Below are 13,791 nucleotides of genomic sequence, written 5' to 3' on the forward strand. Positions count from 1 at the left end.
TTGGAAAATGGCTGCAATGAAACAAAGAGTGAAAAATTTAAAGGGGTCTGAATACTTTCCGTACCCACTGTATATCTAAAAAAAAGGCAAAGAAGCAAGTATTCAGATCCTTTACTTAAAATGACTAATACCACACTGTAAAAAATACTTTTTTACAAGTTATAGTTCTGCATTGAAAATTTTACTTTTGTAAGAAAAATGTACTTTAAATATTAAAAGTAAAATGTACTCAATGCAGTACATCCTCACATTTTTGGAAACTGGAAACTTTCATAACAGTTCTGTGTTTAATGGTCTAATCATTTCAGCTTTACTTGTAGGCCGTTATATTGCTGGGTCGTTTAATTTACAATAAAAACATCATGTAACATCGTATTTTATTAATTACATTATATTGTGTCCAAAATCTTCCTTTGTAAAGTAACTAAAGCTGTCAGATTAATGGAGTGGAGTAAAAAGTACAATATTTCTCTCTGAATTGTGGTGGAGTAGAAGTAGAAAGGGGCATGAACAGAAAAGACTCAAGTAAAGTACAAGAAACTCATATTTGTACTCAAATACAGTACTTGAGTAAATGCACTTAATTACATTCCACCACTGCAAATAGGGAGAAAATTGCAGTTGAACTTTGTATAAAAATAGGTACAAACCTGAGCAATTCCTCCCATTTTAAATATAGCCATGGCCAGGTGAAAATTCAACTGTGGCAAAGCAGACGGGATACCCCGGCACTGGCAGTAAATGGAGATCAGGTCACTCACAGTCGGGATACCTGCTCATTGGTTGTAAAGACAATGAGACAAATAAGTCACAGTAATTAGTGGAACATATACTATGTCTAGTTTAGTGTATTAGTTTATAATGTCATAAACAGTCCCCCTCAATTGACAGTACAGTAAAATGAGCAGCTTTAGCCTCTACGGCTAATTTCCAGCTGTAGTCCCTGGCCAGCTGACAATAGGCATGCTAAAATACAATGGTTAACATATTAAAATGAGTTACATTACATCTATAATGACAGCAGGCCTAAACAAAAACGGTGAAAACATACAAAGAAGTGGCACAAGAACAAACACGCACAGATAATAGCAATGGCATTAAAGCAGTCCATACAGTAAAGACAATACGAAGGAGAAAAGTCTATAGTACATAGAAGACATAACGGAGGCCGGCAGAAGTGGAGCAACAGCGACAATGACTATTTCACATCAAACACGCATACTATCTGACAGATTAATGTTTGCAGTAATAGTTATCGGACAGACATGTTTTAAGGTGTGTTGTAAAATGAATTACAGTTTTATAATGCTATAACAGAAAATGATAATTGGCAAAATGTTTTCCTGAATGGAATTAAAAGGTCACCTCGTGGGCGCCCAGATAGATCAGTTGGTAGAGCGGGCACACATATAAAGAGGTTTACTCCTCGACGCAGAGGCCGACCTGCAGCCCTTTGCTACAAGTCATTCTCCCCCTCTCTCTCCTCTTTCATGTCTTCATCTGTCCTGTCAAGTAAAGGCCTGTAATGCCCAAAAAATTATCTTCAAAAATAAATAAATTAAAAGAAGGTTACCTTGTGCGGTTTGTCCTCAGATTGTCAGACAATATGTAAGATGTGACATAATTCCGGCATCCATAAATGATTTCACAGTATTAAAAGTTTGTGCATTTCTAATATTTAAAATGGGCTGGGCTGTACTTTGCTTTACTGAACTGAAGCGATTGCACACAAATATTTGCTTTAAAAGCAAGATTAAAGTTGATAATATTGCCCAGATACTTAAATTGTTGCACAATCAATGTTTTGGCCTGAGATGTTTTTTTTTTTTACATAATGTTACGTTGTCTTTTTTTGTGAAAAACATTCCTACAGCTTTATTTACATTAGGTTGAAGGCAGGAACGATTTAGCCAATGGGTAATCTGATCCATGGCTGTGGTGATTTTGGCAGCAGCCAGATGTTTTGTCTTGGCATGCTCAAATACTACGGTGTCATCTGCATACATCCGTGTTGAACTTCAGGGTAAACAAACGGCAAATCAATAATATACAGTATAAATAAAACAAAATGCAGGGCCAAGTATTGATCCTTGTGGTACCCCAAGAGCTAATGATCAATAACCGTTCACAGAAACAAGTTATTTTCTACTAGTTAGAATCCCTTTAATTGCTAAAAATAATTGTCTACACAGGTGTATGTTTAGACAAAAATTTCAGAGCACAGTATGTCCATATATTTGAGCAAATGTTCTATATTCATATATCATTTGTTTGTTACCTTCTATTCCTTTTAAGCTGCCCATTGTGCTGATGATGTTCAAGCCCGTAGGCCAGTACTGAGGCATGAGGAAGTAGGCCAAGTCTGCCAAGGGCTGCCCAGTGGTAGACAGTTCCCAGTCCAACAGTGCCATAACACGTGCCTAACGACATTGAACGCACTTTGTAGAGCATTACCGTCACATGAAGCAGATAATGTAGGTAAAGTAATTGTTTGAAAAGTTGTACCTCTGTTGGATGGAATATCAAGTTGTCCAATCGGAAATCTCCATGGACAAGCGTGACCTCGTTATCATTGGCTGGCAAATTCTTCATCAACCACTCGGATAGTTCGTTCATGGCTGGAATGTCTCTGTGGGCTGTTGCAGTGTACTGCTTTGTCCAAGTGGACACCTTTAGAGATGGAAAGCCACTTTTGAATGTCAAAACTCTAACTCCCCTTTTCCAGACAAAATGCATAACGTTATTTTACTTTATTGAATAGGCTACAGTGTGTTGTGCTCACTTGTCTCTTGCAGTAACCTGTTCCTTTTCCGTACCCTTTGAGGTTCAGTGATGCAAGGTCCAGGGAATGTAGCTTTGCCAACACTTCCATTGCAGCCACATATAGAGCTGTTCTCTCTGCTGGACTCACTCCAGGGAGACGAAGATCCCTGAATATACGCCCCTGCACAATAGGGAAGAATAAGCAAGAATGTCTTTTTCTCACAATAAGTATCTTTTTATCTCATGATAGGTGACCATTACGTATCAGTAAAGTACTGATTTAGAAGCAGAAAATCAGCTTGTGTCAGCAAGCAAACAAAGTTGAGTCCAAAGTCCATCTTTTATCATTAGAACATAGAACAAAGATCAAGCAAAACAGTAAAAAAATATGAAATGCAGCTAGGGTTACTGTGAAATTTGAACCTTTGTATAACTCACCCTCACATGTTCCATTAAGTAGAACTCTGTTCCAATGATCTCAATATCAGTGCAGTACAGGAGAGGCTGAGGTACAGGGAAGCCAGCAGAGAAAAGGGCCTTCTGCACCCGATACTCCCTGTCCACCTATAAACAAAGTCATAAAGCTCCACCATTCTATACTGAAACATCGCCCACACTAACTTTTTTTTGTTCCTTGGGTCACACGCAACCCTTAAACCCATTTGCTACAGTGAAGCTGCTCAGTGGCCAGCAGGTCAGACTGGGGTTGTACTGGAAAGCTGCCAGGAGTGAATGTGTGTAACTGTGTGAATGTGATTGGGGCTTTCCCTTAAAATTGAAGCTCTCTCTCTCTCTCAGGGAAATTCCACTGAATGAATTTTGTTTTTATTTATTTAACCAGGAAGTCCCTTGAGATTGAAATCTCTTTTCCGAGGGAGACCTGGCGACGGCACACCAGCCACAACTCAGACAGAAATACAGCATAGTCAACACAAACAAACAAGCATCACACATAAAGGAAAGGAACAGGTCACATGTGGCAGCCACAATTCTGAGTTACATGGCATAAATAAAGGCTTCTGGGAAAAGACTATACTATTATGTATTAATCGTAATAACAATGCAGACAGTTTTCAGTTGGTACACTTCCATTTAGAAAGACCATCTATAATTAGTGCCAAATTATAGTTCTTTCCAAGAAATTAGAAAATCTATTTTGCAAGTTTTGCAATATAAGCAGCAAAGATAATGCATTTGTCAAATGTGTCTTTCAAATAAACACGTGGATTTATTTGTGACTGGCCTTTATAGTTATGCAGTTGGCTAAATATGTCAACACCATCAACTAAAACCAATTCAGTTTCGTTCCCTGCGACACACAACAATGTAGCAAAGTCCAAACAAATTCTAGGGCTCACTATAAAAACCTTAGGTTACCTTGTGAGCTCCTGGCATCAGCTCACCAGGGGGTTTCTTCCTGAGAACATAGCTGTTTGAGGGTGCTTGGATTAGGAAAGTTGGGTTTGATTGCCCAGCGCTAAAAAAAGACAATTCTGTTAGTATGTTATCATTAAGTTAAACATGCGCTGTGGAGTCGAGAACATGTCAAAAAACAGCTCTACAGTCTATCTTACCTGTACTGTCTGATAGTGAGTGTGTCATTATTCGACACCCGTGCCTTGACAGACAAATATCTTTGAAGTCTTTCAACACTGAATTTATGTTGCTGCCTTACAGGAGTTGTCAGGTCCTCCATGTTTCAGTTTACGAGTTGATTAATCAGTTGCCCCCATAGGTGGCTCCAGGGTGCAAAATGCTGAGCTAACTTTCGCGGTGTTGATAGTGTTAGTCGGACCGTTTATGGCTGCACACACTGACGTAATGTTATAATAGTTATGGTAATATCTTACAGAAATAAATCAGTTTTAAATACCTGAATGGACCAAATCAATCCAACGGTCAATCCGTATCCTGTTAAACTGTTGAAATAATCCACAAATAATGTAGGTACAGTTTAAGGTGTTTTTTGTCGTTTTCTACACGGACGTATTTTCGGGAACACACACTCTGACAGATAATTTGAGTTATGAAGACGTGTACTTTCCGCACCGATTTCTAGTTAATTTGCACCAGTATTATTGTGTTTAATATTACCTACATTTCAGTTACATTGTTTAGCGGTATTTTTGTTCCTAATGGCGACAGTAGAGGAACTGAAGCTGCGTGTGAGAGAGTTGGAAAATGAATTGATAAAGTGTAAGCAGAAGCAGTGTGCAATGGAGGATTCTCAAAACCAGGAACTCCACAGACCGAAGATTGACAAAATGAGCGCCGAAGTTGTGGATTCCAACCCATACAGGTGACTGTTTATTTTATGATTTTGTCTTTTGACAGAATTTGTCAGGATTACTTACAGCGCTGCGAGGCTACGCCTTATGACTCATTCAACCCATATGGTAGCACTTCATTGACCAAAAGCTAATCTCAGCTATGTTTTCATTGCAGTCGTCTAATGGCTTTAAAGAGAATGGGCATCGTGGAAGATTATGAGGTATGCTATTTAAGAGTTGCTCTTTTTGCAATTAGGTACTTTAGTTGGTCTTTGCTGCTCTATCCGTAACAGAAATGATCAACACCGCACATATTTACAATCGTTTCCATCCATATCAGCTGATATTAATACCAATGTGAAATTTAGCCCAGATGCAGGTGTATAAAAACTATCCCATGGGTACCCTTAATGTTCCTAACCCTAACCCAAATGTTCTTTTAAGACCATGTTACATTTGTGCTATTCATCATAAAATATGAACCACCATCATTTTTTGATGGATTAAAAAACTGGATGCCACTGTAGATGGCCAAGTGTCAGGACTGAAATAAATATGTTTACTAATGTACATGTCAGTTATTTTATCTTATTTATCTTATCAGTGCTCCCCTAATAAATTACAGTTAAAGGATGACTTTAGCATCGAGAAGGATGAATAATCATTTTATGTTGACAGAAAATCCGGACATTCACAGTTGCTGTGGTTGGTGTTGGGGGAGTTGGCAGTGTGACAGCTGAAATGCTCACTAGATGTGGCATTGGTAAGGTAATACAAACAATTTCTTATTTATTCTACATTTGCTTTTACCTGTTAATCTTCCCCAGAAGATTGTCTGCAAGTGCTTACCCCCACTTTGTTTATCCTTATGCCATCACAGTTGCTTCTGTTTGACTATGATAAAGTAGAGCTGGCCAATATGAACAGATTGTTCTTCCAGCCTCACCAGGCAGGTCTCAGTAAAGTGGAAGCTGCAGAACACACACTCAGGTATAATATTGTTTAAATTCACCTTTCCCTGAAAATAGAAACATTTGGTTTGTTTTGCTTACATGTTACTTGATTTATCCAACAGGAACATTAATCCAGATGTGTCATTTGAGACCCACAACTACAATATCACAACATTGGAAAATTTTACACATTTTATGGAGCGCATCAGGTGAGCATTCCTACAATGCAGTTTCTAGTTTTACCATTTTCACTCCTCAGTGGTAAAGGCCTTCAAAACAAACGATTCTGTCTCTTCTCAGTTATGGAGGGCTAGAAGAAGGGAAGCCGGTGGATTTGATCCTGAGCTGTGTGGACAACTTTGAGGCTAGAATGGCCATTAATACAGTAAGTGCACCGCTGTCACAGAAAAACGGCTTTGTACATGGTACTCTTGCAGATTGCATTCATTTTATCATGTTTTTTCACAGGCCTGTAATGAACTAGGTCAGATCTGGATGGAGTCTGGTGTCAGTGAGAACGCTGTGTCGGGGCACATCCAGCTCATCATTCCTGGAGAGACAGCATGCTTTGCTGTATGTCCACACACAAACCTATTTTCCTTACCTTTAACATTGTTGCACTTTTCACTAGACAAATACTATATTCACCTCTTAGGACGCTTGAACAACATTGCTCCTAAAGAAAGACAATTGTAGTAGATTGTAATACAGTATTATATCATTTGTTAGTGTGCTCCTCCACTGGTGGTGGCAGCTAACATTGATGAGAAGACCCTGAAAAGGGAGGGTGTGTGTGCTGCCAGCTTACCAACAACAATGGGCGTGGTCGCAGGCCTCCTGGTGCAAAATGTCCTCAAGTAAGTTATCCTTATCAGTGGAAAGCCTAAAGGTGTAGTTGTCTGTAAATGTTAGGTTAAATATTGTTGATTTAATTTTTGTCTTTCAGGTATCTGTTGAAGTTTGGCACGGTCAGTTATTATCTTGGCTACAATGCCATGCAGGACTTCTTCCCCAGCATGGCCATGAAACCCAACCCTCAGTGTAATGACCGCTACTGTAGGATACAACAGGAAGAGTACAAGGTGTGTACTTGCTGTTTTGTTTTCAAGTATTACGATGTAGGAGCTACCAAAAGCCTTGTTGGTGGCAATACAGATCCTGCTGTATAAGTTGTGAAGTCTAATAGTGTCTGTGTGATTCTTTCCCTTCAGAAAAAAGAAGCAGAGCAGCCAAAGGTTGAAGTTGTACAGGAAGAGGAGGAAGTGGTCATACACGAGGACGATGAATGGGGTGAGCGACTGACTTTTTTTTCCAGCTAAAAGTGTTACATCAGTTTTTACCTTTTTGTGTAATAATACACACAATTGTGCTGTGCAGGTATTGAACTAGTATCAGAGGTGACTGATGCAGAGTTACAGGCTGCATCAGGTGAAGTGCCTGACCTACCAGAAGGCATTAATGTGGCTTACACCATTCCAGATAAGGTTAGTATTCTGTAACACAACATAGGCTTAACTGGTAGTTTTACATGTTTGTGCATATTAGCTTAAAATACCTTTTCTTAAGAATGCAGCATCACAAGTTTTGTAATTGTAACAGTAAAGGCAATTAAATATTCACTGTGAAGGATAAGCTCCACTAAATTTCTTGATATTGTTTTCTCTTTTTTTAACCAGGAAACAGCAATTGGGGAGACAGTGGGGGAGACTGAACAGAGCCTAGAAGAACTGATGGCTCAGATGAGAAAGTTGTAAGCAACAATCTGAAGATGCTATTCAGATGAGATTCCATTGCTTCTTCGATAAAAAGCATCCTCATGAACAAGCCAATAAAAAGTTACAGAATGACTTCTACTAACAGCTAAAGAACGACAATGCATGACACGTGCTTCTGACATTTCACACATAACGAAAAATACAATTTCTAAGGAAATATCTAAACCTAGGATAATATCACGGTTAGTGCATTAACATGTGTCACAATGTGTATTTTCTACGGTTTGGATTAGTAAATGAAAGTCGTTACCTTTTTAATATGTCATTCACTCAGCTTTAAGAAAACCTCTGCTGCAACACATTTAAACATGTTTAATTTGTCTCAATAAAGTATTTATTAGATGGAATACAATCTTCTTGATATATTGGATGTGAATTTTGTTGTCCTGTACAGCTTTTACAGATTTTAATTACATTATATTAATACATTATTATACTGTATAAGAAACACCTAAGGTACAAAGTATGTACTATGATTAAGGAAATGAGAAAATATTATTAATATTACTTTTTTGTACTTTAACCTGGACACTTGTGGGGGACTATTGTTTTTGGCAAATCCCTTAAACTCCTTGTTTGTTGAAGCGACAGTGGGTAAAAGAATAACAATATGCTAAAAGGTTATTTTGGAATTTTTGCCAACAAAGCCCAAAATAACGATAACCACAGCTTAATGATTAAATGCACAGCCATTTAGTTTTGCATAAACAAAGCATGAAATCAGTATCGGAGATGTCTTTGCCGACATGGTTAAATGTTGATTTTTGACAATTATTTTTGTTCCGCATTTCTTTTCTTTTTGGATTAAATACTTAATACTGGTAGGCAAAAGTTACGTAATGTAAACAAATAGTATCTTAACAGCATATAAATATACAATTGTTTTACAATATGCACATTGATGATTTTTGAGACAGAAGCTCTCGAAAATCCTTCATTTAGGATGTCAGAAATGTTGACATAGCAACAAAAATAGTTCGAGGTCTGAACACTTGCTAAGAGATAAACAACATGATCATATTGAGATGTGGAAATGTTTGATAGTTTTCCTTAAAATAAGCTTGAGAGGCCTTTTTTTACTATTTTTGGGGGGGGGGGGGTTATTCATTTACTACTAGTTTACACAAAAGGAAAGTTTATTACAAGTGCATATAGTAATATCTGCTGTACATTGGAAAGCACAGAATGTGTCTGGTTATTAATCATTTTTTATGGGTTATAATATGCCAAGCCCTCAAGGCACTCAATGCCAGCTTATTAATCTGTACTGCTATTTTGCGGATATACATTGAGGCATGTAAATAGGAATAAAGTGTCTTAACTAACAATTGATGTAAACCGGACTGCTATAACAGAGGTCCCTTACACATATGATTATTAGAAATATGAATAAATACTAAAAACTCCATCTAGACAATAATTGCAGTGTGATGACCAGAATGGTTTCTATTTTGATTAAACCATGGGCTCTGATGTTTTTGTTTTTTGACGGTAGTTAGAGCTGTCAACAGCCTGTGAGGTTCTTTGGCAATGAGTGGCTGAATACAGTCACCGCGGAGCGTGTGGGAGGGGAGCAGGTCCCCTCAAACTGAATGTGTCCCCACTGGAGGAGTGGCGGGACGGGGCGTTCCCACACACCAACGATGGCTCTGCCTCCTTTATCTCCATTGCACGTTTGTAAAGCTCTGCTGCCTTCTCGAAGTCACCCTCTTCATAGCTATTTACAAATGGAATATAAAAAAGAAAAAGAAGAACTTTAAATGTAATACAACATTCATGATTACGCTGATTAGCCATATGGTAAATGCAATCTCAAACTTCTGTACCTTAGCACAGCCAAGTTTTTTAGAGTCTCTCCGACCCGTGGGTGTGAGCGCCCCAAACTATCCTCATACACTTTCAGCGCTCGTTCATAAAGAGGCAAGGCATCACTGTGCTTCTTCTGCCAAAAACAAAGAAATTTAAAGTGAGCTATGCTCTATGCAACCTAAAACACAGCTCCTCATGCTCATAGTCTGTACAAGAAAAACAAAACTGTGCAAATAATTCTTAAGAAATATGCAAGTCGGGAATAAGTGGTACAGTCCGAATAAAAATTCTCACTAGTTGGCAGTAGATCACAGCCAGGTTGACCAGTGCTGTGGCCACACTAGGGTGCTTGGGCCCAAAACTTTTTTCCCTGATTTCCAGAGACAGCTCATACAGTGGCACAGCCTTTTCCAGCTTTCCCTGTACAACACACACATCTTTAAATTAGATTACCAGCAATTGACAAACACAGCACAAGCTGTTCAACAGACAGAATATTGAAGTCTCAGTGTCAAAAGGTGCGTGTCTCACTCTGCGTTTATAGAGCATGGCCAGGTGTTTGAGTGTGTATGCCAGTGAGGGGTGGTCTGGGGACAAGGCCCTCTTGCGAATATCTAGCGCCCTCTCATACATGTCTTCAGACGTCTCATACTCCCTTCTCTCTGTGTGCAGTGCAGCCAGGTTGTTGAGGGACTGAGCACAGTCTGGGTGATCTGGACCGAGGACACGTTGACGCATCTCCAGAGAGCGGGTCAAGAACATCTTGGCTGCACTGGTGAGGGCAAAGAGATGGATTTTGGATATGTTAGACACACAAATTAAGACCTAAAGAAACAAAACAGGTATTAACAATCAGGTAGAAGGGTTAGTTTGAGGGAGACACAATTACACAATAAATGTCTACAATGCAAAGTTTTACATATCTTTGTTTTTTGGGGGGGATCTTTTATTTTTATTTTTATAAGATAGTACAGATAGAGATGAAAGGGGGGGGAGGGACAACACGCAATAAAGGACTGCAGGTTTGATTCGAACCCGGGCTGCTGCCAGTAACTCCTACATGGGGCGCAGTGTGCATGCCAACTGTAACATGTCTGCCTTACTCTAGGTTGTTTTGGAGGTAGTACAGGACACCCAGTTCGTTAAGTGTCTTGGCAGAGTCGGCAGAGTCTTTTCCCAGGGTCAGCTCTTCCAGCTGTAGGGCTCTGCGCCTCAACAAAGTAAAGCCATACTGAAAGGAGGAGGTTGACAAAAGGCATGTACATTATGGCTGATTGAGTATGACTGAGCATGTGGCTATCTGTGAAACATTCTTACCATATGACCTTTCTGGCGAGCAGTCTTCTGACGGATCTTCACTGACCTCTTCCTGAGTTTTTCAGCTTGTTCATATCTGATTGTAAAAATGCCAGGTGTAGGCCATTAAACGAGTGTCACTGATTTTTTATGAGATCATCAACACAGGTGGGATGCGTCTTTGTAAACACAATGCCTGGCAGGAACAACCGACAAAATAAACTACATGAACAACAATTAAAAATAACATCATGCATATCAACGCCAAGAGAGAACCATTTACTTGTTTTGTTTCTGATAGAGCATGGCAAGTGACTCCAGCTCTCGTGCTACGCTTGCATGCTCCGCTCCGTATGCGTTCTCACTTATCTCCAGGGCCTGCTTGTACAGCTGCTCAGCGTTACCATACTTCTTCCACTGAACATAAACCCCGGCCAGCTGGTGCAGAGAGCGAGCAACGCTGGGATGGTCCGGGTCCAAGGCTGTCTCCCTAATCTCAAGGGACCTCTGTAAAGGTGCTACAGCCTACAAAAACAGACAGAAGCAAATACATGTGCAGTTGTCAATATGTGCACTTTCCTAAAATAAGGTACATAAGGACACTTAGTTAGGCTATGTAGGCAAATTAAACAAGGAAACTGCTATGTAATATGAGGGAGAAAAATGATCTGTGGTGAACAAAAAACATGTTTTCTTTTAGTTATTTCAAAGCTAATACTAATACTTAGAATTAAAAAAATTGCAAACAAATATACTACCTGACTAGGGAGGCCCAGATCTTTGAGGAAACGTCCCAAGGTCTCATACAGGTTTGCCAGCTTGGTCATGGTGTCGTCGCTCTCACAGCTCTTCTCATAGTGTTTTAGGGAGTCAAAGTACTCAGTGGCCATGGAGCTTTTGTCTTTGCCCACATATTGCCAATAGGCCAGCAGCTCAGAAAAATGACCCCTAGGAAAAAAGGAAATCATTTAAAAAAATAACTTCTCTAAGACTATACTTAAATAAATGTGGCAGGTATTGCTATGTCCACTTGTGTTTATGCATGCTTTGTACCTCTTGTAGAGGTTTTGTGAGACAAACAGGTTCAGGAGGCTAAGCTGTAGTTTAGTCCTATCCTCCTGCTGTTGGAGCAGCCATGGCAGTTCATCTGCAACACGCCACGTAACACGATCCTGGCTACACATGCGCACGCACACACACACACACACACACACACACACACACACACACACACACACAGACACACAGACACACAGACACACAGACACACAGACACACACACACACACACACACACACACACACACACACACACACACACACACACACAGACACACAGACACACAGACACACAGACACACAGACACACACACACACACACACACACACACACACACACACACACACACACACACACATATATGAGTAACAGAAGAATGTGAGTTGTGCTGTATGAGAAGATGACTACTCTTATGCACCTGAGTTGCTGACTAAAGTAGTGTATGAGTTTCTCTCTGTAAGAAGGCGAGCTACTTCCTCCACCCAGAAACTCCAACCTCACAGCTTCCCAAGCCTGAAAGACAAACAGACAAAAACTTCAAAACTGTCTATTCATACATTTTCCGTCCCATTAAGATCATAGTTTTTTTTATCCATTTTGTATTTTAATGACTTTGTTCTATAATATTCTACTGGGCAAAGCTCAGTTACCTGCAGGTGTTGAAACCTGATGAGCCCACAACGGAGGGTTACAATGCAGAGTCTGTTCAGATGGTGAAGCACAGAGGACAGGACAGGCAACTCCAGTTCCGGGAAAAGGTCAAGTACCTCTGATTCACTAACTCCATTGTGGCTGGCACATACAAGACACAGTATCTAAGGAGAGACAAAGAAAACAAGCACATATTGCTTAGCTACGAAGAGAAAGAACAAGGACAAGATCCAGGAAAAACATATAGAGAGTTTATCTGTGTAACTGTTAAGCCAAAGTAAACCAGACAGACATTTTAAAAACAATATGATATTTCTAACGATTATAGTACTATATCATGAGAACACAACATGGTAAAAAGGTTAGGTTTGCAGCAAACACTTGCTATTAAAGCCAATGATGGTACAAAATCCTATGTTTAAGTGAAGAGATGTTATAGTTATATTTTCTGGACGTAGGTCACCTCTCTCATAATGTGTTGCTCTCTGTCTGTGTTAAAGGAGTTCAACATCATCTTCAGTGCCAGACGGTAGAGTGACATGGTGTCCTGGCACTGTAGACACTGCTCCAGGCACTTCTCCAGTGACCAACCTGCTATACTGCTGGGCAGTTTTAAAACACAGCAAATAATCCAATCAGCAAAATTTCAAACACATGTGGCCACACATTTAGAAACATCAGAATCAAGACTGGTAGACCACTTAAACCCCAGATAATGCATGTTTAAGGCCTGTTATGGAATCCATTGATTTTAAGTTATTTTTGTTTCATTTACATACATTTAGAATAGTGAAACAAGTGGTAGCTAACCTGATCATCATTCTTGCCAGTAGTGTGACATACAATGCATTGCAGGTTGTTGCAGATCGACAGTGCCTTTCCAGTTTCTTCTCCTGGAACAAAGATGCAACATTCAAGCGTGGCATTCTCCCAAAAAAACACATATTGCTTCAAACAATTACAAATTTCTTTCCACACTTTCAAATCTCTTTAAAGATTTTAAAAAGAGGGATGATAACTGACCTGGTCCTTGGTAAGTTTGAGATTCATGCTTTGGCACTCTGCATTTACAATGCTCCTGACCTCTCTGGGACTCAGTGGGTCTAAATGGAGTGTGGGCCATAACCTAAACAGACATGGTCCCTAAATTACAAATTGCAATACTACAGGAGCATATTGGTGATATATATATACATATACAAACACACACACACA

At 39.6% G+C, this 13,791-nt stretch overlaps 3 protein-coding genes across 5 annotated transcripts in view; 1 reads left to right on the forward strand and 2 right to left on the reverse strand.

Annotated features, from left to right (window-relative positions):
• acad11 (acyl-CoA dehydrogenase family, member 11) overlaps positions 1-4,624 on the reverse strand; it is a 25,325-nt gene extending 20,701 nt beyond the window's left edge. The window contains exons 1-7 of the mRNA XM_034862489.1: positions 4,338-4,624; positions 4,141-4,240; positions 3,202-3,327; positions 2,783-2,944; positions 2,506-2,670; positions 2,279-2,420; positions 651-772 (exon numbers count right to left, since the gene is read on the reverse strand). Of these exons, the coding sequence (XP_034718380.1) occupies positions 651-772; positions 2,279-2,420; positions 2,506-2,670; positions 2,783-2,944; positions 3,202-3,327; positions 4,141-4,240; positions 4,338-4,459 (939 nt within the window). The 5' untranslated portion in view covers positions 4,460-4,624. The remainder of the gene's footprint in view (positions 1-650; positions 773-2,278; positions 2,421-2,505; positions 2,671-2,782; positions 2,945-3,201; positions 3,328-4,140; positions 4,241-4,337) is intronic.
• Positions 1-13,791, reverse strand: part of nphp3 (nephronophthisis 3) — a 30,701-nt gene that overhangs the window by 11,325 nt on the left and 5,585 nt on the right. The window contains exons 15-28 of one of the 3 annotated variants that reach the window (XR_004655328.1): positions 13,600-13,702; positions 13,387-13,469; positions 13,040-13,178; positions 12,576-12,740; positions 12,344-12,438; positions 11,920-12,042; positions 11,625-11,814; positions 11,150-11,391; positions 10,888-10,963; positions 10,674-10,801; positions 10,102-10,342; positions 9,865-9,990; positions 9,588-9,703; positions 9,159-9,478 (exon numbers count right to left, since the gene is read on the reverse strand). Coding sequence is in view for 1 of the 3 variants with exons in the window: in XM_034862488.1 (XP_034718379.1) it covers positions 9,310-9,478; positions 9,588-9,703; positions 9,865-9,990; positions 10,102-10,342; positions 10,674-10,801; positions 10,888-10,963; positions 11,150-11,391; positions 11,625-11,814; positions 11,920-12,042; positions 12,344-12,438; positions 12,576-12,740; positions 13,040-13,178; positions 13,387-13,469; positions 13,600-13,702 (1,996 nt within the window). In the remaining 2 variants the exon portion in view is untranslated. Of the gene's footprint in view, positions 1-9,130; positions 9,479-9,587; positions 9,704-9,864; positions 9,991-10,101; positions 10,343-10,673; positions 10,802-10,887; positions 10,964-11,149; positions 11,392-11,624; positions 11,815-11,919; positions 12,043-12,343; positions 12,439-12,575; positions 12,741-13,039; positions 13,179-13,386; positions 13,470-13,599; positions 13,703-13,791 lie in introns of those variants that run through there. The other 2 variants (XR_004655329.1, XM_034862488.1) reach the window with 2 other exon arrangements.
• Positions 4,745-8,110, forward strand: uba5 (ubiquitin-like modifier activating enzyme 5). Its single transcript, XM_034862490.1, has 12 exons — positions 4,745-5,062; positions 5,209-5,254; positions 5,712-5,801; positions 5,914-6,023; positions 6,109-6,195; positions 6,287-6,371; positions 6,455-6,559; positions 6,716-6,843; positions 6,933-7,068; positions 7,198-7,276; positions 7,364-7,470; positions 7,663-8,110. Exons 1-12 carry the CDS (start codon positions 4,899-4,901, stop codon positions 7,738-7,740), a joined length of 1,215 nt encoding a protein of 404 aa, XP_034718381.1. The 5' UTR covers positions 4,745-4,898; the 3' UTR covers positions 7,741-8,110.

Source organism: Etheostoma cragini, chromosome 22, assembly GCF_013103735.1.
Source record: "Etheostoma cragini isolate CJK2018 chromosome 22, CSU_Ecrag_1.0, whole genome shotgun sequence".
Classification (NCBI taxonomy): domain Eukaryota; kingdom Metazoa; phylum Chordata; class Actinopteri; order Perciformes; family Percidae; genus Etheostoma; species Etheostoma cragini.